Genomic DNA, 27,610 nt, shown 5'->3' with positions numbered 1-27,610 from the left:
ATTAAAAATCCATATAACCCTAATTTTTACCTTTCTTTCACCAATCCCCATTATGTAATAGCGATATTAGTACTTTAATAATATTTATAACGCCAAATCAACGTTTGCCTAGTCAGCTAGGTCATTTATGAAAACGTTATTTCAAAGTAAATTATACAAAGATAACATGTATAGCTTATAACATCGTATTGCTTGAAGGCTTTCTTACAAACAGACATTAATTCAAATTTCTAGAGCATTATCGGTAATTACTTTCGAAAAATCCTCTTAAAAAATTAATTATTATACAAATTAAGTTTCGTTTTTTAACAAACTGTTTTGTTAACTTTGTCTAACCAAACTGAAACCTAAACGCATGCGCGGAAACGTGCCTTGTTTTGGCACCATTTATATTTTTGGTTTGGGATTGTTTTATTTTACCAGGAACGGACCGACCGACATAGAATTTTTTAAATAAATTTCCGTTCCGTTCCGTCTATATATCCATATTAATTCAAAAGTATTTTAATAGTTATAGTTACGAATAATTGAAAAACACTTACATTTTATAAATTGTAGTTTTAAACTTTTCGATACTTTACGATATTCATATGCAGTGCTGTTCAGCATGCTACTCTCAACCTTTCGGTTGAGCGTTCAATTCACGGCTGTGCCCCAATAAATTTTACATGTAAGTGACTTGCTCCAACGGTGAAGGATCGTGAGGAAAACGGCACCAGCGGTTGCCGTATGCGGCCAAACCCCAAAAAGGGTTGTTGCGTCATATATACATAGATATTGAAAACTCATTATTATTCGACTTACCAGAATACAATACACATATTTGAATATGAAAGAAGCGTTAAGAAAGGATTTAAGTTTATCCGGACTCCAGTAAGATTCCTGTAATCCTATAACTAAGATGTGGGTGTTAATAATTTTCATTTTAATCATGTTTATATTAAGGGAGACCGTTCAAAAACCAGCATATTTTCCACCAGGTTACTGATTATTTAAAAATCTTAAATTGCTATACGGCATATAAAAAAGGATTAGTAAGACTATTAGTTTTTGCTGGTAATTTTTTGTTCTAAATTTAAATATTTCCAGGACCACCAATATTACCGGTTATTGGCAATCTATTAAGCGTGTGGCTGAATTTAAAAAGGTACAAATATCATCATTGTGTTTGGCAAAATTGGTCTAAGAAATATGGAAAAATACTTGGCTTACGATTAGGCGTAGTTAATGTTGTTGTGGTGTTTGGGAAGAAATATATTAAGGAGGTGTTGTCTAGAGATGTGTTTGATGGAAGGCCTGATGGATTTTTTTACACAATAAGGTCGTTCGGAAAGAAGCTGGGTTAGTAATTTTTGAGAATTTCATTTCGTATATCGGTAGTAAAGTTACTGTAGTATGTCAGTAACGTGTAGTGTTAACGATTACGTAAACCATTTTTAAATAACTTGATATATTAACGCGTATTATTGTTATTTTGTTTTATTTACTCAAAAAAAACGTAGGTGTCGTTTTTTCCGACGGTGCTACGTGGGCAAAAACACGGCGTGCTGTGCTGAAGCATCTAAAGAACTTTGGCTACAGCTCACGAGCTATGGAAGCCAATATAAGCGAGGAAGCTAAAGCAATCGTGGAGCTTCGAAAAATAGATGCTGGAATACCAATTGTCGTAAATCACGTACTTGATGTTGCTATCGTCAATATTTTGTGGAAATTAGTCGCTGGGCAAAGGTGAGTGGAGCGACCGCTTCCAAATATCTCTCACTTTTAAGTCATAAAGTTTAGCACTTGGTTATAGAAACTTAGAAGGACAAGAAAGAGAAAAATATTTAAGTAGGTGAGAAAATCGTCCATAAATTCAAAATGCCCGCCTCATAAAAACCGATGAAGGTTATGAATTCGACGTGAAATTAATTTTTACCTGAACACATTATTTAACAGGGAAAATGTGTTAAATTCAAAAACACATTGACATAATTCATCTTGTTTGAGAAACTATTACAATTTAACTTTTCTAGATACGATTTGAACGATGGCCGATTGACACTATTGTGTCATTTAATAACGAAATCATTCCAAGTAGTGGACATGAGTGGTGGAATATTAACCTTTATGCCATATCTGAGGCATTTAATTCCAAAAATAATTGGATATACAGACTTAAAAGCCGTAAATGCTGATGTATATAAGTTTATAAAGGTAATTAATTTATTAATTCCTTTTTTCCCTAAAACTTAAGATATGCCTTCTATTAATTTAATAATTATGTATATTCGTTGCTACGCTGTTATATTTGCAGTCATACTCAAAAAGCATTTGCAATTTTAAATTTTAACAGACAAGACATAAACTAATTTGGTATGAAGCATTAGTAAAGTGTTATTTATGTACTCATCTTAATATAACTCTTTACTTATAACTCTAGAACGCCTGGATAGATTCCCGTAGTTTTTTTGGTTTGTTGTCTCCGTCCAGAACTACAAAAAAATGGAAAATTTAATGTCGCGTTGAACGGTACAACTTCGCCGGACTAGCGAGTATATTAATAATAAGTAACATATAAAATTCAACCGAATATTGATGTTAGTAAAATATAGACAAAACCACGCAATACGTTAATGATTAACCTTATTTGATAGCCCATAGAAGCTATATAGTATGTGAATTAGAGTTTAGTGACGTGTTCCATCTGATTTTACATTTATTTTTTGTTTTGTGATAATTTTTTTCTCTGCGCCTGACACACGCTGTCGATATAGACCGAAAGTCCATTGCTGTTTGTTGTCGGTTTGGTGGCAGCATAGGCGACCCCAAAAATGTGTCGATGAGAGTCGTACGCGTATATCACTAGGTCAGCCCTGCTCATAAGAACTGCCGATAAGAACGGAGAAGTCAGGGGGCAGCCTATATATACTTTTTCCTTATTTTTGGCAGAAATAATATGTTTCTCTTATATAAAGACCGCCGAAAGTTACATCGTCGGCCATCTTTATATTCCTTATATTAAGAATAACCCTACACAATATCGTAGTTCATATGTTTTTCCCTTTAGTACAACTTTTGGCAGTTATTCCGTGTTTTAATATAAATTTTGATTGTTATCATCTAAAGTGTTTATTTTTAGGAAACCATACACGAGCATCGTATGACGCTTGACGTCAATAAACCAAGAGATCTAATCGACTCTTTTCTCATTGATATAATGGAACAAAAGGACGAATGTTGTATGTATTCTATTGTGTACAAAATCAGTTATCTATATATAGACCTATTTATCTAGATCTATATACCTATATCCTCAAATATGGTCTGGAGCTGCTTTGTAAATGTTAATAGTATGCGATTTTAATATTAACTTTCGTACCTTAATTTAGATTTCGTGTTATGTGCTAATTAAGAGAACTACATGAATGGGTTTTGTCAATAGATGACGAATGATAATTCAGTATTGCATATTAAATCGTTATTGTGTTAACATTTAAGAAATACGCGATAAGGACTTTATATTCAGCGTGTCGATGGCCACTACTAGACATAGCTCTCTCCTCTGTCTCTACTCAAAGACATCAACGTTAATAATTTACATTACGATCTAGCCAAACTTAAGACGAATAAGAAATTTAAAAGTAACCTAATTTACTACAAAGGATATTTAATATAAGAAAGTGTCTAATAATACGAATTACAGACTAGTATTTATTTTACTTCGTTGGTCCAATGGTTTGCTTCTTTTTAATCTTCTCAACAGGCCCGTGATGTCAGAAAGTTGAATAGCCTCACGTGTTGGTGTAGCCTTTGTTTGTGGGCTCCAGCAATCTTTTTGTGATTATTGTGATAACGTCCTCTTCATGGCCCCGATGGCTGTCGTCATTGCGAATTGCTCCCTAGGACAAAACAGGGATGTAATATAAATAATATAATGCGTTTAGTAGATTACACATATACTGTTAGAAGCATATGAAAGCAAATAATAATTATATAGGTGTTGTGTACGAACATGATACTTATAAGAAAATTACATATTAAATAGAATGTAACAACATGATTATAGACGCCGCGACCAGTCAGTAATACAGTATAGTTGTAATTCAATCAAGGTAAACGGAAATTAACTGTTGTACCTCATACGTCCATATAAATAAAAGTAGAAGATATAATAGAACTAAATTTTGTGTTTTTTCAATCAATTTTTATTTTTATTTTTCAAGAAAACAATTTCTACATCAAGAACGACTCTGGCAATTACCATCCATGTACCGTACCTATATTTTCCACTACCCTTAACTTCTTTAATATATTATTTATTTCTAGTCACAGATGAAGAGCTGCAAGTTATCTGTCGCGATTTGTTGGAGGCTGGAGTAGAAACAGTTAATAACACTGCAGTGTTTATGCTACTTCATATAGTTTTGAATAAAGATATACAGACACGGTTGCAGGCAGAGATCGATTCGGAAACCGAGAATCGATCTCCAACACTTAAGGATAGGTCCAGGTGAGTCAATATAAACCAGTGAGCCGGAGTACGTGCGTGGCCGACATTTATTTCTTCCTTCAGTAATTAACTAGCCAATATTGTTTAATGTTTTTTGTTTAAATCGGATACCAGTATTGGCAGGCTATGAATCAATTTAATATTTCTGAAAGATCCGAAAATATTTCCATTCTTATGAGTTACTCATAGGTGCTATTGTTTTGGTAGGTTCAGTCTATGGTCTTAGGATAAAGTGGATGTTTGTTTGTTTGATTGGATGTTTCGAATACAGCAAAATTTATAAAGACAAATTCGTCCAACATTAAATTTATTATTTTTAAAACAAAACGTCGCTTTGTGTCCAATCGTGCTTAATCATTAATTACGTAACCTGAGAAAGTGTTATAATACCAAATAAAAACTCATTCGATATATTAAGTTATTGTTAATAAAAAGGAGGAATTTTGTAATTTTATTGTTATTATTTTATGTGTAACTTTAAATTTTTTTTTCAAATAGCTTCATTATGATAAATTACTTTTTAAGTTAAGATAATCTAAAGAAATATTGTACTTAATAGAATGATATACACGGAAGCAGTAATACTAGAAACCTTGCGAATATCGAGTGTAGCAGCGGTTGGTATACCTCACATGGCAAGGGAGGATGCACGACTTGGCGATTACATTATACGAAAGGTAATTTCTGTATTAAAGTATATGTATTGCATTACACATACTAGCCTTTATGGGCCCTGGCCAGTTCTTCCGTTGTTATTTCTACTTCACATTATCCAACGTTCCACCAGTGCGAAGTGCGTTTCGGTCCTTTACTTTTATCAGTTTTTTCTTTATATAATATATTTCTGTAGGGCTTACAATTATTGCTTCTCTCGTTACAGATTTGCGAAATCTGTTTACGATTACAATTTACTACATAAACTAATTTTGTTTGGTTTTAATTTATTTATTCAACAGAAAACTGTGTTTAGAATATTCAAATCAAAGTACAGCACATTTTAAATGTTATTTTTGTCTTCCTTTATATCTTATTGAGTTTTCGATAAAATGCTTGACTTGATTTCGTATGAAAAACCATATGAATTAATTAACCTATTTTAAAGTTTCATATTTGCAAATATATTTAAATACGACCTTTAGAAAACATATTTATTTTAATATGATAATGAAGCGTGTAAGAACTAGAATTTTGATATTCTAAATGTGTGGTATTTTTATTATCTCCACATAAATAGTGATTCATGAATTTTAAAATCAAATTCGATATGTGTTTTATTTGTCATAGGGTGAAACTTATTATACTATGTAACGCTTAATTATACACATTCAAGAAGAGTAATTAGCAAGAACGCAAGAATAATTAGCGGTCAGCCTAAAACACCATTGTTGCGGGATCGAATTTGTAGAATTTGGTCAAGAACTAATGACAATTTGATAGGGTGGAAGTTTTAATCCGAAAAACACAATTACCGCACTTGGCTAACATCGATCCTTATGGCTGATATGGCCTCGAGGACATCATCAGCGTACCGGAATGTGATCTACCGGTCTCTGGCTCCAAGTCCTTGTAGTCAAATTGTAGTAAGCCTTGCCCTAGTGATAGGGGTAGTGTATTAAATTCAAAATAACCGTACAAAAAGATGTCCGCCTTTGCAAATTTGATGTTGTCACGGCGTCGAGCTGAAAATGTATACATATGCATAAATTGACCCTTGCATTAAATCAGTATACTTGAAAGTTGTTACAACCTCCAATTCTTAGGTAATGTGGGCCCTATCCCACCACCACCGCGCGACAGTTTTCATATAAAGTTGTAACCAAAATATAATACAAAAAAAATCTAAAACCATGATAACCAGCCAGTATTTTTTTTACAACTGTAAAAGAAAAGTTTTGAATAGATTGTCAATAGAACGCTCATTACCATATAAAAACAATATTTTATAAAATAATAAGAGGAACTCATTAATAATATTTTGAAGACACAGTGACGTAAAATAAAATAAGAGAAAAATTCTGAATAGATTCTCAATAGAACGCTCATCACCATATAAAAACAATATTTTATAAAATAATAAGAGGAACTCATTAATAATATTTTGAAGACACAGTGACGTAAAATAAAATAAGAGAAAAATTCTGAATAGATTCTCAATAGAACGCTCATCACCATATAAAAACAATATTTTATAAAATAATAAGAGGAACTCATTAATAATATTTTGAAGACACAGTGACGTAAAATAAAATAAGAGAAAAATTCTGAATAGATTCTCAATAGAACGCTCATCACCATATAAAAACAATATTTTATAAAATAATAAGAGGAACTCATTAATAATATTTTGAAGACACAGTGACGTAAAATAAAATAAGAGAAAAATTCTGAATAGATTCTCAATAGAACGCTCATCACCATATAAAAACAATATTTTATAAAATAATAAGAGGAACTCATTAATAATATTTTGAAGACACAGTGACGTAAAATAAAATAAGAGAAAAATTCTGAATAGATTCTCAATAGAACGCTCATCACCATATAAAAACAATATTTTATAAAATAATAAGAGGAACTCATTAATAATATTTTGAAGACACAGTGACGTAAAATAAAATAAGAGAAAAATTCTGAATAGATTCTCAATAGAACGCTCATCACCATATAAAAACAATATTTTATAAAATAATAAGAGGAACTCATTAATAATATTTTGAAGACACAGTGACGTAAAATAAAATAAGAGAAAAATTCTGAATAGATTCTCAATAGAACGCTCATCACCATATAAAAACAATATTTTATAAAATAATAAGAGGAACTCATTAATAATATTTTGAAGACACAGTGACGTAAAATAAAATAAGAGAAAAATTCTGAATAGATTCTCAATAGAACGCTCATCACCATATAAAAACAATATTTTATAAAATAATAAGAGGAACTCATTAATAATATTTTGAAGACACAGTGACGTAAAATAAAATAAGAGAAAAATTCTGAATAGATTCTCAATAGAACGCTCATCACCATATAAAAACAATATTTTATAAAATAATAAGAGGAACTCATTAATAATATTTTGAAGACACAGTGACGTAAAATAAAATAAGAGAAAAATTCTGAATAGATTCTCAATAGAACGCTCATCACCATATAAAAACAATATTTTATAAAATAATAAGAGGAACTCATTAATAATATTTTGAAGACACAGTGACGTAAAATAAAATAAGAGAAAAATTCTGAATAGATTCTCAATAGAACGCTCATCACCATATAAAAACAATATTTTATAAAATAATAAGAGGAACTCATTAATAATATTTTGAAGACACAGTGACGTAAAATAAAATAAGAGAAAAATTCTGAATAGATTCTCAATAGAACGCTCATCACCATATAAAAACAATATTTTATAAAATAATAAGAGGAACTCATTAATAATATTTTGAAGACACAGTGACGTAAAATAAAATAAGAGAAAAATTCTGAATAGATTCTCAATAGAACGCTCATCACCATATAAAAACAATATTTTATAAAATAATAAGAGGAACTCATTAATAATATTTTGAAGACACAGTGACGTAAAATAAAATAAGAGAAAAATTCTGAATAGATTCTCAATAGAACGCTCATCACCATATAAAAACAATATTTTATAAAATAATAAGAGGAACTCATTAATAATATTTTGAAGACACAGTGACGTAAAATAAAATAAGAGAAAAATTCTGAATAGATTCTCAATAGAACGCTCATCACCATATAAAAACAATATTTTATAAAATAATAAGAGGAACTCATTAATAATATTTTGAAGACACAGTGACGTAAAATAAAATAAGAGAAAAATTCTGAATAGATTCTCAATAGAACGCTCATCACCATATAAAAACAATATTTTATAAAATAATAAGAGGTACTCATTAATAATATTTTGAAGGCACAGTGACGTAAAATAAAATAAGAGAAAAATTCTGAATAGATTCTCAATAGAACGCTCATCACCATATAAAAACAATATTTTATAAAATAATAAGAGGAACTCATTAATAATATTTTGAAGACACAGTGACGTAAAATAAAATAAGAGAAAAATTCTGAATAGATTCTCAATAGAACGCTCATCACCATATAAAAACAATATTTTATAAAATAATAAGAGGAACTCATTAATAATATTTTGAAGACACAGTGACGTAAAATAAAATAAGAGAAAAATTCTGAATAGATTCTCAATAGAACGCTCATCACCATATAAAAACAATATTTTATAAAATAATAAGAGGAACTCATTAATAATATTTTGAAGACACAGTGACGTAAAATAAAATAAGAGAAAAATTCTGAATAGATTCTCAATAGAACGCTCATCACCATATAAAAACAATATTTTATAAAATAATAAGAGGAACTCATTAATAATATTTTGAAGACACAGTGACGTAAAATAAAATAAGAGAAAAATTCTGAATAGATTCTCAATAGAACGCTCATCACCATATAAAAACAATATTTTATAAAATAATAAGAGGAACTCATTAATAATATTTTGAAGACACAGTGACGTAAAATAAAATAAGAGAAAAATTCTGAATAGATTCTCAATAGAACGCTCATCACCATATAAAAACAATATTTTATAAAATAATAAGAGGAACTCATTAATAATATTTTGAAGACACAGTGACGTAAAATAAAATAAGAGAAAAATTCTGAATAGATTCTCAATAGAACGCTCATCACCATATAAAAACAATATTTTATAAAATAATAAGAGGAACTCATTAATAATATTTTGAAGACACAGTGACGTAAAATAAAATAAGAGAAAAATTCTGAATAGATTCTCAATAGAACGCTCATCACCATATAAAAACAATATTTTATAAAATAATAAGAGGAACTCATTAATAATATTTTGAAGACACAGTGACGTAAAATAAAATAAGAGAAAAATTCTGAATAGATTCTCAATAGAACGCTCATCACCATATAAAAACAATATTTTATAAAATAATAAGAGGAACTCATTAATAATATTTTGAAGACACAGTGACGTAAAATAAAATAAGAGAAAAATTCTGAATAGATTCTCAATAGAACGCTCATCACCATATAAAAACAATATTTTATAAAATAATAAGAGGAACTCATTAATAATATTTTGAAGACACAGTGACGTAAAATAAAATAAGAGAAAAATTCTGAATAGATTCTCAATAGAACGCTCATCACCATATAAAAACAATATTTTATAAAATAATAAGAGGAACTCATTAATAATATTTTGAAGACACAGTGACGTAAAATAAAATAAGAGAAAAATTCTGAATAGATTCTCAATAGAACGCTCATCACCATATAAAAACAATATTTTATAAAATAATAAGAGGAACTCATTAATAATATTTTGAAGACACAGTGACGTAAAATAAAATAAGAGAAAAATTCTGAATAGATTCTCAATAGAACGCTCATCACCATATAAAAACAATATTTTATAAAATAATAAGAGGAACTCATTAATAATATTTTGAAGACACAGTGACGTAAAATAAAATAAGAGAAAAATTCTGAATAGATTCTCAATAGAACGCTCATCACCATATAAAAACAATATTTTATAAAATAATAAGAGGTACTCATTAATAATATTTTGAAGGCACAGTGACGTAAAATAAAATAATAACAATTGTTAAAATGATCTGTTATCAGTGATACTCGTTGAACTTGTTTTGCTCGTTTTATCATTTTATTTATTATGTAATTAATGCTCTTAGGGGACATTTCTGCTACTGGCTATCCATGATCTTCACAACGGGGATCAATGGAAGAACCCTGAGGTATTCAAACCGGAACGATTCATAACAGCGGAAGGAAATTTGATTCAAAGTGACTTATTAATGCCGTTTGGTGCCGGTAAATATATACCTGATAATTTTGCTATGCATTGACCTCCATGGTCCTTTTAATAAAAGGCATTATCTTTATTACACTTACATTCAGAGAGTATTGTACCACTGACAATCTGGCCTTTGTACTTTAGGTCCAATTTTTCAGTGTTCACGAATGACAAGGATGGGCGAAGAAAACAGCGTACCTGTTCTTAAAAGGCGGGCAATGCACTTGCCTTGCCTTCTGGTAATGTGTCTATGGGAAGCGGCATCACTTAACATCAGGGAGGCTCCTGCCTGTTTGCCCTCTGCTATATGAGAAAAAATATATAGATTTTATTATAATTAATTTCTTTATGTATACCTAAAAATGACTGAAACCCAAGTAGGCTCGGTTAGTATATTCAGTTGGATATGATAATATTTATCTTAAATTGTATTGGATATAAACGATAAGAACGTACAAAATTAGAGTGAGAAATTAATAATTACGTTTTACAGGTAAAAGGCGGTGTATTGGCGAGGGACTGGCTCGTGCTGAACTATTTTTGTTTCTTACTCATATTTTGCAAAAGTTCAACCTTAAAATACCTAAAGGAGATCCCATGCCATCCACTGAACCGATAGATGGCGTTACACTGTCGGCAAAAGAATTCAGAGTCATTTTTGAATTAAGGCGGAAGAAATAATTGAAGAGTACAACTACAGTTGAACCTCGATAGATCGAACCCCAATATTTCTAGCCAAACAATTCTAGTTGTGACTTAAGCAGATTTTCGACATGTATAGGTCAGAGTCCAGTAACATTGCCGGAAAACCCTAACGCTGATAGCCTATTTTTCTTCGAATTATATAGCTATTAACACTGCTATTTTGGAGATAGAGGTCCAATTGAATTGAGTGAGTTATAGACGGAAAATATATACAAACTCTGTGTTGAGTTTTCTAGTAATGGTACTTTTTATAATTGGGGGGAAAGGAATACTTTTTTTTGGCTTTTGGAGATGTACGAGTTATCGAGCTTCTACTGTGTAAAGATTTGAAGCATGTATCATTTATAAATTTCTTCCCTACGTATACTTTAAGAAAAACTTCTCTTGACTACAATTATAAGATATAAATAAACGTTGAGAAGAATAATTAATTGTTTGTACGCAACAGAAGCTCTAAATGAAGAGAGAAATAGTTAAATAATTACATCTTATTTAACTATTTCTCTCTTCATTTAGAGCTTCTGTTGCGTACAAACAATTATAGCTAATATATAAAAAATATAAGATGTAATGTAAGTATAGTATTTTACTCATATTTTTTATTATTATCTGTGCTAGACGAAAGTATAAATAATATAATTTCACTTCAAGTTGCAAAAGTAAGATTATATAATTATTGAGGGTAAGCAGAAAGATTGCTGACAAAAAAAGTATTATCTATTAGCAAAAATGTATCAAGAAACTGCCCAAGCAAGCATTATAAAACTGTATGGAGTTAACCTAAGATAGTCACGTGACCATTTCCGTACAATGTCGCTGGCGGAAGCGGATTGCGCCTGTCAGCAAGTATTTTTGTCTATGGCCTGGAAGCAGAGTCGCAAAAAAAACAATATTAGGATCAAATTATTAGCATTTATTTGAGGGAATTACAATTTCATGCTATAAGTTTTATAAAATATGTGTATTACGAATTTTAATGAAGAATATTTTTTTTTTTCTTCCCATTTCTTACAACATCATCTCACACAATTTCTAAACTTCGAACTGGTTTCGTTTTTTAATATTAGACATCGATTTTGTCTCACGCATGCGCCCCTAATCACATATCCCAGCTGTCAAATTGAGCCGGTGCACAGCGACATAAATACCGTATAAAATATAAACGAATCGTTATAATATACTTTAAAGTAAATATAAATCAATAAAGCGTGATAAAAAGTCAGTTAAATGTAAAAAGTGAAAAAAAAAGGCCGTCGTAATTTGTAATCTGTGAATTATGGTATGTGACGAAAAATATTCGAATTTGGAATACGTCGAAATGGGTTGCGAATTTGTGTAAAATGAATGAGTTAGGTCGCGGGTACGCCCGCATTGAAGCAATGCGTGGTGCTCGAGGGGAGCCCATGGGCAGTGTCCCGGAGCCCAGCCCACCACCTCCAGATAAATATAACTCCGTTTATTTTACGCTGTTTGTCTCCGGTGCTGCTTTCTTACTACCATTTAACAGGTAAGTGCTTACTTTTAACTATATGAACAAATTTGGTTTGAAAATAAAATTAACAACACTCCTGTTCATGTTTTCTATTTATTACCACACTCATAACTTTTATACAGATAATTTTGGTAACGCACACATTCATCACGAGAAACAATAGTAAATTGGTAAAAAATTACTTCAGTAGTCCAGTAGGATACTTTATATTGACAAATATCATGTTTACAAATACATAAACTGATTATTTTGTAATAGTCATAATAATAATTATATTTTCTATATAGACAACATTCTTATAAAAGTTAATTTTAAACGAAGCTACTATTATCGGTTATTCCGTAATGCCAGTCAAATATTACTTTGCGTGTTCTTAAACAGGCTTAAAGTATGTAATTACCACCAATCTGATTCTAATGAAAACAATAGCAACGTAAATTAGGTTAATAATATCTAGTATTCTGCATAATTGAATATTATTGTGTCGTTAATTATACAACTAGTTTCATTCATAAATAACACTAATTATATTCCCTATAGATTTTAATAAATATTTTTAGGATGTTGGTAAGACATTTCGATTTATTCATTATATTTCCTTCACTGAAATTGCATGTATTTTTGTCGCATAAAGGAATAAAAATCCATTAAAGCACAGGATTCGATAAGGCTAACCTAACGACTTTTAAGAAATTTGGTTTAAATTGAATGAGTCAACGTTCATATTCAGCAATGCCTCATAATAAAAAGTGATAATTTTGCCTCAATAACTTTCCTTTTCTTGTTTAAACTATTTAAGTGAAAATAAATTTAACGTCACGTTCACGATAGGAAGTACAAAACGATTTCGCTGACTTTTTCGCCTCCCGTCCGGCAGTACGAGGATAAACAAACTGCCATTAAAATAGCAGTAGTGTACATAATTTGGACCAGAACTTTGATTAGCTGAAATAAAAAAATGCCGAAATTTCAAGTCTTCCAATCTAAAGTCTAAATTGGAGATTTTATCTCCAATTTCATAGGTAACCTAATACTAGGTTAGTATTTTCACGTTTAAGATACTCAACTAAATCAATCGCGCTGGATAATTTTATGGCGTCCTCTAGTCCTAAAAATAAAATACAAAAACAGGTATCCAAATATAACAATAATATAATAATTAACAAAATTAACGAACATTCAAGTATTGCAAAATAAAATTATCAAAATACTGTTCCATTATAGTTATCTTTCACCTACCATAAATATATATCGAGACACAAACTTAATGAATTTAAAACAACTTTATGTTTATATATATTCTTATTCTATATTCTTGTCAAAATAATTATAAAAAGTTCTCTCCACACTAGTCTAACTTTCTCCAAACCGCAACGTGTGACTCATAGAAGTATGCGTCGAACGAATTATCTTTCATTACCTAAAATACGTACGAAATACGGCAAAAAAATGTTTACCTACGAAGGCGCACAGCTGCACAGTTGTGCGCCTTGGTCGCCTTGGTCGCCTTGGTAGCCTGGGTAGTTACCCACAAATCTAAAAAAATATTACTTCTTACAATTCATTCAAATCGAAGCTAAGTGAACATGTTAGACCAAATTACTTTTAAATTCATTTCTTGTTTTTAATTTTTATTCATGTCTTTGGTTACTTTTACTTTAAGTTTATTGCATGTACGGCTATCGTTTTATTGTGATTATTTTAGGAACGACTACAATGAAATGTTAATCTAAAGTATTATTCTCATGTCAGTGACATTTTTGTCTTTTTTGAGAAACAAAGTCTTTGAACCTAACTTACATATTTCAGTTTCATAATGGCAGTAGATTACTTCCAACATCACTACCCAAATTCGACGATAATGTTTGATATGTCGACTGTTTACATCGCGTCTGCTTGTGTCGCTGTCGTCATAAATAATCTGTTGCTAGATCTATTCACTTACAACACTAGGATAACATTTGGTACGTATATATCTTAAAATACTGACACTTAGTAGTCAAAACTAATGATGTTAATCTTCTCTTGTGAACATGTGTGATTTGGAACAATTTCGTAATAGAATTATTCATTTCCCGAATAAAGGTCTAATCTACGAGATAAAAACCCGCTAACTCGCCGACTTTTACTTTTACAATTTTATTTAACCTGGATTGATTTCATTTCAGGTATACTATTGTCCCTAGCAACGATGATATTCGTCGCGGTGTGCAACATAGGATGGGATGGTTTTCCCAATAATGTGTCCTACACGATCAACTTGATTGCAATCGGAGTTGTCGCTTTCGGTTGCACTGTACAGCAAGCCTCCTATTATGGCTTCACAGGATGTCTTCCTCCAAGATATACCCAGGCTGTTATGGCTGGCGAAAGTTAGTATATATGTAATTATTGAAAATCGATAGGCTCTACAACCCTTTATAGGTTGCCTCGAAATCTATGGATCATTTTCATTAGAGGCTAGTAGGTTAAGTGCCTGACACACGTCATTGGCTTTTGCTTATAAGACAGTTTCCTCACAATTCCTTCTTCTAGGTGCAAATAAGTGTTTATTGCACATGAAGAAAGAATAAAATCATGGACGCACTGTTAATGTACGAGTTGAGATCTGCACGCAGTTAGTAGTGTTATAATACTAAAACACTTTATTAATATAATGGGTAAATTACTTAAAATAAATAAATAATTTATCTAAAATAAATTGATTTAGATTAGGTTGTAAATTTTCATACTTTATCTAAAAATTAAAAACAAATCTCATTCTAAATTCTCTTTATAAGTTAATGCTCAAAAGTAGATAATTATTTTAATGCAGTACGAATTAAAAGTATTAAAAGTGCATCTAAACGGAATTGCTACAAAACTTTGCCAGGCGCGGCTGGTTTCTGGGTGTCTTTGGACAGAATTATGACGAAGTTCGAATTCAGTGAACCTCAACGAAGTACATTTATGTTCTTCACATTCTCCATACTCATACTGTTGGGTCACTCGGTGCTCCATCACTTGATGATGCGGCATCCTCTTGTTCTACATTACCTACGGCTCACTGTGGAGTCCCGTCACAGGCGACGTATTCAGCTTCATTTAAATCCTACAGAAGATGCTACTTTGGTTAGTAAATTAACACACTTTTTAGTTCTTATGATATTTGTCTTGTTCTTTCAAATTTTTCTGTAACGTAGGGTAAACTCTGATCCTTACTCAATAATAATTGTCGTCAGTTTTTTATTTATTTATATCCTTTTTGTATAGATGTATATTATATGTTTGGCTATATTTACAGTTATAATTGTATATTATTTTCGGTGATATATAATTTAAATTAACTGTAGGTAAAAAGGTATTAATTATTTTTATAGATGGAGAGTGAGGCTGGTGAGGCAACTTACGGTGTGTTAAAATTACAAAGTCCTGCTCCTTCAAATACAGGTAAATGTATATTCGTAAGTTACCTTGTATTGAGTAAAAAAACCAAAAATATTATAAGCGATATTAATACCTAGGTAACTGTTACTGGTACTGAAAAATGTTTAGAAAATAAAAAAACGGCTTAATGTAGAAAGTTGCCAATACTTTTATTGTTTTTCGAGGTAATCTCCGTTCCTCTCTACATATCGTCGCATTCGATGGAACCACTGAGAAAAGCAGTGGGCCCATTCTTCCTTCTATGACATTTTCGTACGCTTTCATCGCATCTTCAGGGCTCGTAGAGCGAATACCTGGAATTTTATCTTTAGTTCTTGGGAATAAAAGAAAATCGCATGGCGCCAAGTCAGGACTGTATGGTTTATGACACATTATCTCGACGCCTGCTATAGTCAAATATTCAACAGTCCGTTTTGCGGAGTGCGCTGTCGATTTTTTTCCAAGACAACAGGAAAACAGCGATTAACATACCAGTCTGCAGTAACTGTCCTTCCATCTTCTAGTACAACTGTTGTGAAATGACCGTTCCGACCAAACAATGAGGCAATCATCTTTTTTCCTTGACTTCTTCCTTTGTTTACCTTAGTTGGCCGATCCTCGAAAGGGAACACCCACTGAGCTGATTTCGTTTCGGGTTCCTAGCAAATATATCTAGCTTTCATCACTTGTGACGATGTCATATACAGCATTTGAGTCGCCGCCGTTAAACTTATCTAACATTGGGCGACACCAGTCCATGCGAAGGTGTTTCTCGTCGGGTCGTCGTCGGTTAAAGTATGAGGAATCCACCTAGTACAAAGCTTTCTGACGCCTACATGTTCTTGTAATATTAGGTCCTTACATATGAAATTGGCGTTTTGTATGGGACGAACAAAAAGTCGAATATTTTTAAATATTATATATTTAATTAATCATAGTATGAACCATTGTTTTCTATGCACTTTTGCCATCTCATAGGTAGTTCATTGATCCCTTTATTAAAAAAGCCATTCGGACGGGAATCAATAAAATCTGTGAAGGCGATTTGGACTGCCCCATCAGAGTTAAATTTTTTGCAAGAAGTTGTCCAAATTACGAAAAAAATGGTAATCTGTTGGAGCAAGGTCCGGGGAGTACGGAGGATATTTTAGACATTCCAATTGAAGCTCCTCCAATTTGGTAGCCGTCTGTTGTGCAGTGTGTGGTCTAGCGTAGTCGTGAAGTAGCAGTGGCGTGGAGCGATTGACCAGCCTAGGTTGTTGAGCCGCTAGCTTTTCCATCATGGTTTGCAATTACTGACAATAGACATCAGCCGTAATAATCTGGCTAGATTTGAGAAAACTGCAATGAACAATACCGACACTAGTCCACCAAACGCTTACAAGTAACTTTTTTGGGGTTAATTTTCGCTTGGGGCAGGATTTGGCTGGCTGGCCAGGATCCAACAATTGCTCTGAGCGCTTCCGATTATTGTAAATCATTTTTCATCACAGGTAATGATTTGGTTTAAAATACCTTCATTATTGTGCCGGTTCAGTAATGTAATGCAGCAGTCGACGCGCGTTTGCCGGTTCTCTTTAGTCAATTCGTGAGGTACCCACCTTTCAAGCTTTTTAATCTTCCCAATTTGCTTCAAGTGAATTAAAACAGTTTTATCACTTACACCGCAGCCTGCAGCTAACTCGGACGTGGTTTGCGATGGATCCACTTCCACAATAGCCTTCAATACTTCATTATCAACTTGGGTCTCAGGCCGTCAACGGGGCTTGTTCTGCAGGTTTAAATTTCCAGAACGAAAAGTTGGAACCAAAAACGAACTGTGTTTTCTTTTGGAACATGACCGCCATACACACCATTCACCCTTCGAGTCGTTTTCGCAGCACTAGTGCCACGGCGGAACTCGTACTCGTAAATAATCCGATACTTTAAGTTTTCCATTTTGTAAAATGAGTGACGCAAACAGAAAAAAACAGAAGAAAATTAACAGATGAATGGCGGTCATCGAAGCACAAATACATGAGTAAAAAGCTGTACAAATTTGAATTTTAAATTCCTAACCAAAGAGGAGGTATTTAAGGTCAAAGTCAAAGTACGACAAAACGCCAATTTCATATGTAAGGACCTAATATTTTTTGATCTTGACTCATACCAATGCAAAGGCTTGCCCGTATCTGCTGATAGGTCACTCTTTTATCTTCTATCATGCATCCTACAGCACTGATGTTATCTTCAGTAGCCGCTGTTGAAAGGACGTCCCTCACGCGGATCATCATTGAGATTGCTACGTCCACGCTTAAACTCGTTAAACCAATTGTAAATAGTAGCTTTGTTGTTGAGTAAGCCCACGAGTCATAGTAAATCATTTACCGAAATTTTTCTCGCGTTAGGTTTGCCGCCAATTCACAAAAACAAATGACAAATGAATGCAATTACTACAATAGGTTACCAAAGAGTTCTAAAATTGAAATTCAAAAAAAATTTCATTAGCAATGTTTCTAACTAGCCAGTCCTAAACAAATTCAGTGTTACCCACGTAATAGCCTTTCAATGTAATTTGTGTAAATCGGTGAAGTCATCTTCTTATCTAAACAACTGAAATCGTTACTTTCAGTAGAGCGTTTTAGAGCTAAGAAATACGCTTATTGACAATTTTCTTTCAATTACTAATACAAATACATAAGCTTCCGTTTGTGTATATTAAATAAATTACCATTCCAGGTGAAACAGATAACGCTTTCAGTTTTGCTAACCCCGTATACTCACCAACTGCGAGTGGCCCAGAACCTAGAGGCTCTGGTGGAGAAGCTAAAGCTTCACCACCTCCAAGTGCTTCTCAACCTTCAGCTTCCCCTTCCGCGCTGCAAACCCCAAGGCCCTCATACAAAGTTGAAGATGTTGTATTCGAACCACCAGACCGACCTACCTCATGGAGGAGCTTTAAACGTAAGTTTAGATTTACCGCGTATTAGAAATTCAGAATTAAACTACTCCTAAACTGTAAAACGGCAAGAACGCCTGCGGACAAAATATAGCAAAAATTGTTATCTGCGCATGTAAAAAATGAACATATAAATTTGAACCTTTATTTTATTCATAAAACACTTCAGTATAAGAATTTACTCAAGAAAGTACCATGTTTTACACGCTTCTACATTGCGAATATGTATATCTTCATTATTTAACTATTTTTAATAGACTTACTAAGCCAAATTCATATGTTCAAACATTCATATGTTTTAGCTGAAGGTCTTTATCTTTCTTTTCTCTTTGTCAAATTGGGTATGATAAAAATATCAGTACATGCCTTATATAACCTGTTTTTTATATGTATGTTTAAGGTAGTTTAAATAAATATATAATTTATATAAACTAATTAAACCGATTCACAAATAATCGTTAGACAAAATATATATTGTTTTTCAGGTAGCGTGCAGGCACGATGGTCAGTTGCAAGAGCGATCTACCCATACATGGTTTCCATTGGTCTGGTCTACTTCACCACACTGAGTTTATATCCCGGAATTGCATCGGAGGTACCTTCATGTCGCCTGGGGTCTTGGATGGCTATTGTTCTGATGTCATCTTTCAATTTCTTTGACTTAATAGGAAAGGTATGTAGAGCTTGTGCGTGGTTAATGTTTTATAAGTCGGAGCGGCGTATGGGGCAGACTTGTCCCATCATTATTTTTGTTTCTATGTTCCTCCTAATGTCATAATCCCATTGCAATACCAACAATATATTTACTAGTTCAATGAAATAACTAGAATAATAAATTGCATAAACTCAACATTCGACTACTACAATACTTTAGGTTTTACTTTGGTTCGTCTGAAAAAAATGCCAATGATATTTTTCTCCTGTTTTAAAATATAGATAATGTTAGAATTACCATTATTATTGTGTTAAAATTACCGACCAATGGTATTAATAATAGCTTAACAATGAGGAAGTTGTATATAAGTTCCTTATAGTCTTAATAATTTATGACGAGATAAAGTTATAACTCTGATTAGAATGACGTAAAGAGTGTCATAACCGATGTTAAACAGAAAATTTATTCTATGTTAATACGAACCTATTAAATCTATTTATCAATAATAATAATGATAAAGCCTTTTTAATGTCCATTTTAAACATTGCTGTTAGTATTTTTCAGGCTGATTTATTAGATAACGCCCTTTAATACATTTCCCCCCCCCCCCCACTTATGTCACATACGAACTGGTTACTAAGACCGACCCTTGAAATTATAAAGTTTATCTTATTATTTAGTATTCATTATCTATTTTTTTTAGTTCCTTATTATGTCTTCCGCCTTGAACTTTATCAATAGTTGTATTTTTAGATCATACAAAATATATTTACAACGTTAGTCGAAAGTTTTGTTATATATTTTTCAAACCTTTTAGGTCTGGGCGTCAGAATTCTATATCTATTTCGAGACCATTTGTTTTGTCTAATTTGCAAGTAGGTGATCACCCTTCTATGCAGGACATACGCCGCTGACTTTTTGTTAATACATGCATAGACAGTCCATTGGAGCACGGTTCGAACAGCCGCCAGACCAACACATCTATTTTTAGCTTATTGTAATAAATTCGTTCAATAATATGTTGACTCAAGATCCTAAAGAAGGTAATAAGATAATACATATTTAGGTTAGGTTATGGTTAGGTTACACGCGAATGTTTCGAATAAAAAAAATAGTTTCACTAACACTAAATTACAATAACCTAGAATTTAACATGCATCTCCTCATATACTTATTATGCAAGTGAATCTTTAAAATGATAATGAATAATATAATATAATTTTTTTACCTTAAAAGTAAAATTTGTATTGTTTCGTAAGAAGTGCGAGGTCCATTATGAGCGTACATCGTTTCCGTCCATTACGCTAGTATCCGACCCTTTTCTATCACGTGTCACCACCGCCAGCGCCCAACGTTTGAAACTGGAACTAACTTTTTTACCGCGATAAAGCAAGCCGGAATTCTTTTTCATTGTGTGTCTCATAATAAGAGAAGGAAGAGCTTGTTTGGACCTCGGACGCCTTAGGAAACATAATACAAATTTTATTTTAGGTAATTTTTTATATTATGTGTTCAGTTTGACGTCCGAGGTCCATTATGAGAGACGTGTTTGTTATCTCCTGGTGGCTTGTAAAATTATATAATAACTAAAAACGCAACAAAGTGATTTGAATTATTTATGTCCGATAGAATCATGATGTAATAAACAATAAAAGCTAATTAAAGCCTAAGCTTTAGTATCATTTAATAAACAGAAGCGGCCGAAAGTACTGGGAAAGAGACTGTTCTGATTGAGTCTCAGCATTCCGACTATTATACTAAAAAGGCTTCCTCCACCTGGTTGCTATTATTATGAACTTCCCTTGGGATAAGTTCAGATGGTGCAGCACTCGAGGTAGAAGCGCTGGCGGTGGAAATATCCACGCTAGATCGTATTGCCAGCATCTGTTGAAGGCGTCGTGAAAGCAAGCGTTCGAGTCTAATAAATCTAAACACATAACTTGCCACGACATGAGCTTTTTGTGAAACGAAAAAATCTATTTCGGGGGCTCCCCATTGTCTGAATATGTCCGTGGTTGCCTGTTTCAAGAGATGTCACTCGGCGCATCTGCGATTGCGCGGGAGGTAATCGACTTCCACGCAGTACATTCCCGGTAAATGGTCAGGGAAGTACGAGGGAGTATTCAAACTGCCCGTTCGTGCCAGAAGATCTTTTATCAATTTTAACAACATTTGGGACCTTGTTCCTCCTTCGTTTTTTATGTACGATACAACAGTTTTGCTGTCGCTTTTCAGGATTACCGTCGAGTTCTTTAGGACTTCGGATGTCAAAGAGATTGCTGCTACCACAGAGTGCCACTGCATCTGACTTTGATTCTAAGAACCTTTGAGGGGTTTGTTCTTGACTAGCGCTCCCCATTATAGATCCGAGGCAGCGATGACAATGTAATTCACATGCCTTGTTTCGATGTGAATCGGTCTTGTGACTGTCTTGTGACTGAGGTTGTGCAACCACCATACCATGTCTTGATTCACCTCCTCAGCAAGAGGACTCGGGCTAAGAGGAGATCTTCTTAGTGCATTGCTGTGTCGTTGCAGCGTTCGACCATGTAACCTTCTCCAGTGGGTGATGAAGGTCGCAAAATTGAGATACTCTAAGAGGCGTTGGGCCTCCTTGAGGGTACAATTGCCGGCTGACAAGCGTGTTATCAGGCACTGACGAATTCTGATTTCTTTCTCTGCGGGTAAGGACTTTGCATTTGGTAGTGTATCCCACGTGATACCCAGGTCGATCGACCTTGTTGGAGTGCATATAGATTTCTCTAAATTTATGGTCCAGCGCAGGTTCTTCAAAAAGGTCATGGCTATGAGAACGTGGAAGTTTTTAATTGTTCTGTTCTGATGGACCAGTAAGTAATCGTCCAAGAAAACAATCACTCGTAAGCCCTGACGGCGTAATATTCGACGGCGGCCATTTGAATTAAGTATGACGTTCGACTGTAAAGACCGCTTTAAGACGCTACGTAACGCCTTATTGACACTCATTTTGAGCTAAAAACGCGTTTGATAAGGCCGCAAAACTTCGTTCCATGATATACAACTCTGAAGAACCTTAATTCTTCATTAATTTTTAAATCAGTAAAAGCAGGAAAAGTAACGTATTTCTTTTGTATATCAATATAACGTACACAGTTCCAATTAGAAGTGTTAAACCTCTGCATTTTAGTTAATTTTGTAACTCTCTCATGATCGTCTTTGTAATTGGAGGTTCTTAAACCAACACGTCTAATTGCGCAATATCATTAAACCGCGCGGTTCAAAAATGGTTTTTCTAGGGTTTACTAATTAGACTCAGTAACTTTATTAAACATGCTAAACGGCGCAGCATAGCTGTTGTAAAAAGTATTATTGAGGTGACTCAACAATTGCTGCGACAATTGCTCAAACCTTTGTTCCAAATCACAAATCACGAGAAGAATCCCGTGAATTACAGCGCACGTGGTTTTTTCGTCTTTGTTTTGGCGGCGGAACTTCATCCTCATCACTCGTACTCGAGCTTTGTGAAGAACTCGGCTAGTCAGAACTTGCAGAGACAATATCTCCCCTGATATGTGTAAAGTGCTGGTTAGGCACGTGTGACCGCGTGGCCAACACATTTTTACCTTTTTTCATTATCACTTTGCACCAAAACCTTTTTTGTCCGTGCACTATCATTAGCCATTTTGTATATTTAACGTAAACACCGAGTTCACCAATTTACGTAATAATTATTTGAACTTGAAAATAAATTTTAGGTCGATATAACTTTAAATTTACTGCTCGTTTTGAAGTTTGCACTAGCGACTGTGCTTGACGAAAAACAACGCAACAATGAACAACAATTCTGGCGGCTTGCTTTAGCGCGGTAAAAAAGTTAGTTCCAGTTTCAAACGTTGAGCGCTGGCGACGGTGACACGTGATAGAAAAGCTTCGGTCACTAGCGATTTGGGAGGAAACGGAAACGATGTACTCTCATAATGGACCGCGGACGTCAAACGGAACATATAATAATACATTTTCAATATTTTAACTATTGCATTTTTCCCCGGTCTCCCCTAAGAATAAGTGATCTCTTCCAATTCAAATGACGCCCTTTTTAGTTTGCAGCGGCATGGCCTTACGAGTGGAGTCGCAGCCAGCTACTGATGGCCAGTGGTCTGCGACTGCTGCTAGTTCCTTTACTTCTACTATGTGCAGCACCTCGGCATTCACCTCACATTATTGGAGACGTTAGTATTTTCAGTTTGTATCAAATTACTTTGAAACCGGCAACAAAAAAATAACACAATAACATGGGCTTGCAAAAACAATTATACACATTACATGTTATTTCATACAATGAATACGCCTAATAGGAGACGATAATATGAGGCAAAAGATGGATAGTGATGATGATTTTGGGAGCGTATCCAAATCTAAAGTCCCAAAATCAAAAGCTAGTTTAGATTAAATTTGAATATTTATTAGAATAAATTAATTACAGATTTACCCAATTATGTTCTCCGTCATATTGGGCTTTTCCAACGGCTTGTTTGGATCTGTTCCGATGATAATGGCTCCTTCTCGAGTTGGGAGAGAACACCGCGAAATAGCTGGTATGTATCGAAATAAATTGAACCTACTAATATACTTTTATACATATTCTAGATAAATTGTAAAAAAATAAATCGGACGCATTTTAAAGGGAAATAATAATTGTTTAGGTTTATTCTGACATTTAGGATTTACGATGATTATAAACAATCAAACAATTTTGCTAATAGTGGGCATAGAAAAATCAAAGAGACACCTACCTGATTATCCTGCGGTGTCTGACACGTCGTCATAATTTAGGTCTAAGACATTTATCTTCACGTTTTCCTTTACCGTGGCACAGTGTCAAATTTAACCTCAAAAAATATTTATTATATTTACACATAGAATTGATAACTTCCCCTTTCGCTTTTTTTGAAGTCGGTTAAAAACCGAACCCTTTTTAAATTATTCATCCAGTATAAAAACATAGAGGTGGAACTCCCGCATGTTTACAATGTACATTCACATAAAATTTGTTTTAATTTCTTAAAGCTATGACACAATTGAGCTTAGTGTGTCGATTCCGCTTAACCATATGCAAATTTGTAGTAAGTAAAAATGTATTTTCAGGTAACATGATGACGCTTTCTTACAATGGTGGATTATTATCTGGTACTCTTGTATCGTACTTGCTTCTTAACATGCTGGGACCGCCAACCGGATCACCATGTCGGATATACCCCACTCCGCCTTTACCAACATTACCACCTATTATTACTACACCATCTAACATTAGTTTTATTACAACGCCACATTAAATAATGGCTCTATGGTACACAGAAAACACCACAGTCAAGAAACAACAGAAGCCAAGAGATAGATACCAAAATTCGACGTGGCTATGTTTGGTATTGGAATTTTATATTGAAATTGGAATCACCATTAATTTTTATTGTATATCCAAGGAATACATAAATAAGGATAGAAATCCCGCGTGATAACCTTTATACTGCACAGATTATGTGAGATATAGGGTCAGAAGAAGTTAAAGCATCACACATTGATTTTTTGTTATCGCTTCAAAGGTTGTCGAATTTTGACTATCGAATAGAAATGTCTTCAATTTAACTACGAATATACCTTGTATGCTATATTAATTAACTGCACTATAAAAATTGTAAATAAAGTCGAGCGTTAAACACCTAAGATAGTTTAGAAATTAATATAAGTATGTATTTAAGTTGATTACAGTTATCATAGAAATATCAGTTATTAACATTTTAACCGTAAATTATTTCGTATCACCCAATTATTATGTGCTTGCCATTCGAAATGTTTTTTTTTTCTATTGCAAAGTAGACCTTACATATTTTACTGTTTTGTTTACAATATTAATTAAGTAAAATCGCATTTGATTGAAGATTATTTAAAAAGGACTGAGACAGATAAGGAAGGAATTAGAAAAATGCTAATGTAAGTTTACATTAGCATTTTTCTTACATTACAAATTTAATGATATACATTAAATTTATAAAATTATGTTATTACATTAAAATTTTGCAAATAATTATAAAAATAATGGCGCCAGAATTCTTGGTACTGGCTTAGGTGGTTCCGTAATATTTTTTTTATTGGCAAATGGGCGATCACCTTCTTTTCCATGCGCACGCCGTCAGCTTTTCCAATATGCCGTGAACAAGACACAGAAATTGTTAATTTCACAAATACAACTTTTATAAATAACAAGCATTGAAATACAATAAAAAATGGCAACACTCAGTGTGCAAGGCTACTAAAACATTTGGCACTTTTATTTGAAACTGGCATAAAGTTAAAACTATTACCATAATATAACAAAAAAAAACATTAAAACGTCAAATAATGGTGACATAATGACAGCCTATAGAAAATCCACCAATTGTACATAACTAGTAACTACTAACTACTCAGTCGGCATTTAATGAGTCAACAACGCTTAATGAAATAATACACTAATATTGGTCTTTTAACAGTTGAAAGTTTAGAAATTTTCTATTTTATTAACATACAAATAATCGTAATATTTTATTATTCTATAATTAATCTAAATATAACTAATAGTAATAAGTGATTACCTTGTTAATTCCATAAGTGCGGTAAATATAATTTTAAAAGCAATTATCATGTTTGGAAAATACTTAACCAATTATTTTTCTACTATTATTTGCTGATTGCTTGTTATGATTTATTTAATGGATGTTACCAAGTAATTATGACTGATGATAAGCATTAAAAATATAAATAATTGTAAATACGTACTTGTAACTGCATTACTATTATCTTAATGCTACATATCACCAATCGTTATTTGCCTCGTAAATATTCAAATAAAATAAATACACACTGTCAGAGAAGTCACACACACACATACTTTAACAGAGAAGGAAGCCTCTATTATGAGGTCAAAAACGTGAGTAACCATTTTTTGGTAAAAACCATTTTGTTTGCTGGCTATGAAACAAGTAGCATTATAAAGCGTATGTAACGTTTTACGTCGATTTTCATTGTGTGTCGCTACAACAAGTACACTATTTCGTCGTCTTCGGTGGCAAGGATTCCGCCAAGACCGGAGTATCACGAGAGTGTGCGCAGGTCTCGTTTGTTTGCTCATTGGAATCTTTAAACATCATCATTCATTAGTAGTTGCTCTTTAGCATATTTATTATACGTATTATATAGTATAGTATTTATATACTATTGTATAGTATATTTTATGTTTCGTTCCCACCAGGGTATTGAAATCAACGTGCTAACAACTAGACCAAAATAGAATTTCCCTTAAAAAACGCTTGACAATCATTCTGTTCAACGTCCCCTTGCCCGTAACATCTTGACCACCAATAGATTTGGATATAGAATAGATTTTTAAAACATTATGAAAGGTTTATTAGGCAATACTGAATACTTTATTTAATTACGTATTCGTTTGTGTTGTTTCTTTATAAATTGTATTATTATTTAAGTAAGTATTTTCTGTTTGCTAAATACCAACTCCTAATAAAAAGCTATTTGTATTAAAATAGGTTTAATTATATTTTTTATGATTTTACATATAATGTAAAAAGAGATTTTTTACTTGATGTAATTAATATTTGATCGTATTTATATTATTATATACGTAAGGTTATATTTAAGATTTGTAAAATTATTATTGAATACGTAATTGTACCAATATTGTATATCATTTTGATTTATAGTTTTCAATTAGTAACTTTCTGTAAATAACACCCCCAACTGAAAAATGTTTTCCAACATAATTAGGATATTGTTAAATAGAATTTTACTGCGAACAATAAAAGTAGCTAAGTAGTGGTTATAACTCTAGTGTAATTTAAGTTCACCATTAAGGAAAAAAACTGTCTTTCTACCTAAGAAACACTTTTACACATAACGGCCTCATTATATATACGTGGACTTTATTACAGTAAATGTTAACATAGTCGCCGGGGGATGGTAACAATTTTTTATCCGCGTTGTAT

General features: G+C 32.7%; 2 protein-coding genes and 1 long non-coding RNA gene across 3 annotated transcripts; 2 read left to right on the top strand and 1 right to left on the bottom strand.

Moving 5' to 3' along the window:
• The first annotated feature begins 901 nt into the window (after positions 1–901).
• LOC123710010 (farnesoate epoxidase-like) lies at positions 902–11,379 on the top strand. The gene is made up of 9 exons (XM_045661662.1): positions 902–980; positions 1,090–1,341; positions 1,503–1,728; positions 2,016–2,196; positions 3,122–3,218; positions 4,309–4,492; positions 5,052–5,169; positions 10,282–10,420; positions 10,897–11,379. Exons 1-9 carry the CDS (start codon positions 902–904, stop codon positions 11,082–11,084), a joined length of 1,464 nt encoding a protein of 487 aa, XP_045517618.1. The 3' UTR covers positions 11,085–11,379.
• Positions 11,380–12,247: 868 nt separating this feature from the next.
• On the top strand, positions 12,248–25,392 carry LOC123710222 (equilibrative nucleoside transporter 4). Its single transcript, XM_045661987.1, has 10 exons — positions 12,248–12,615; positions 14,410–14,564; positions 14,769–14,972; positions 15,473–15,711; positions 15,960–16,029; positions 18,724–18,948; positions 19,429–19,616; positions 23,678–23,806; positions 24,061–24,172; positions 24,723–25,392. The coding sequence occupies exons 1-10, from the start codon at positions 12,449–12,451 to the stop codon at positions 24,908–24,910; spliced, it is 1,677 nt and encodes a 558-aa protein (XP_045517943.1). The 5' UTR covers positions 12,248–12,448; the 3' UTR covers positions 24,911–25,392.
• On the bottom strand, positions 24,110–26,702 carry LOC123710223. Its single transcript, XR_006753808.1, has 3 exons — positions 26,391–26,702; positions 24,371–24,466; positions 24,110–24,169 (listed from the first exon to the last, which is right to left on the bottom strand). It is a non-coding gene; the product is annotated as an uncharacterized LOC123710223 (long non-coding RNA).
• Positions 26,703–27,610: the final 908 nt, after the last annotated feature.

The sequence above is a fragment of the Pieris brassicae genome, chromosome 5, assembly GCF_905147105.1.
Source record: "Pieris brassicae chromosome 5, ilPieBrab1.1, whole genome shotgun sequence".
NCBI classification, from domain to species: domain Eukaryota; kingdom Metazoa; phylum Arthropoda; class Insecta; order Lepidoptera; family Pieridae; genus Pieris; species Pieris brassicae.
This window is presented reverse-complemented; position numbering and strand designations above follow the sequence as displayed.

What these genes read in the sequence shown, in the direction of transcription:
- LOC123710010 (XM_045661662.1), top strand. Translation starts at nt 902, where the DNA reads ATGTGGGTGTTAATAATTTTCATTTTAATCATGTTTATATTAAGGGAG. An exon ending in AATGGAACAAAAGGACGAAT is followed by an intron (nt 3,219 to 4,308) that starts GTTGTATGTATT and finishes ATTTATTTCTAG; the next exon opens with TCACAGATGAAGAGCTGCAA. An exon ending in ACACTTAAGGATAGGTCCAG is followed by an intron (nt 4,493 to 5,051) that starts GTGAGTCAATAT and finishes TGTACTTAATAG; the next exon opens with AATGATATACACGGAAGCAG.
- LOC123710222 (XM_045661987.1), top strand. Translation starts at nt 12,449, where the DNA reads ATGAATGAGTTAGGTCGCGGGTACGCCCGCATTGAAGCAATGCGTGGT. An exon ending in TCCTGCTCCTTCAAATACAG is followed by an intron (nt 16,030 to 18,723) that starts GTAAATGTATAT and finishes TTACCATTCCAG; the next exon opens with GTGAAACAGATAACGCTTTC. An exon ending in TCTTTGACTTAATAGGAAAG is followed by an intron (nt 19,617 to 23,677) that starts GTATGTAGAGCT and finishes CGCCCTTTTTAG; the next exon opens with TTTGCAGCGGCATGGCCTTA.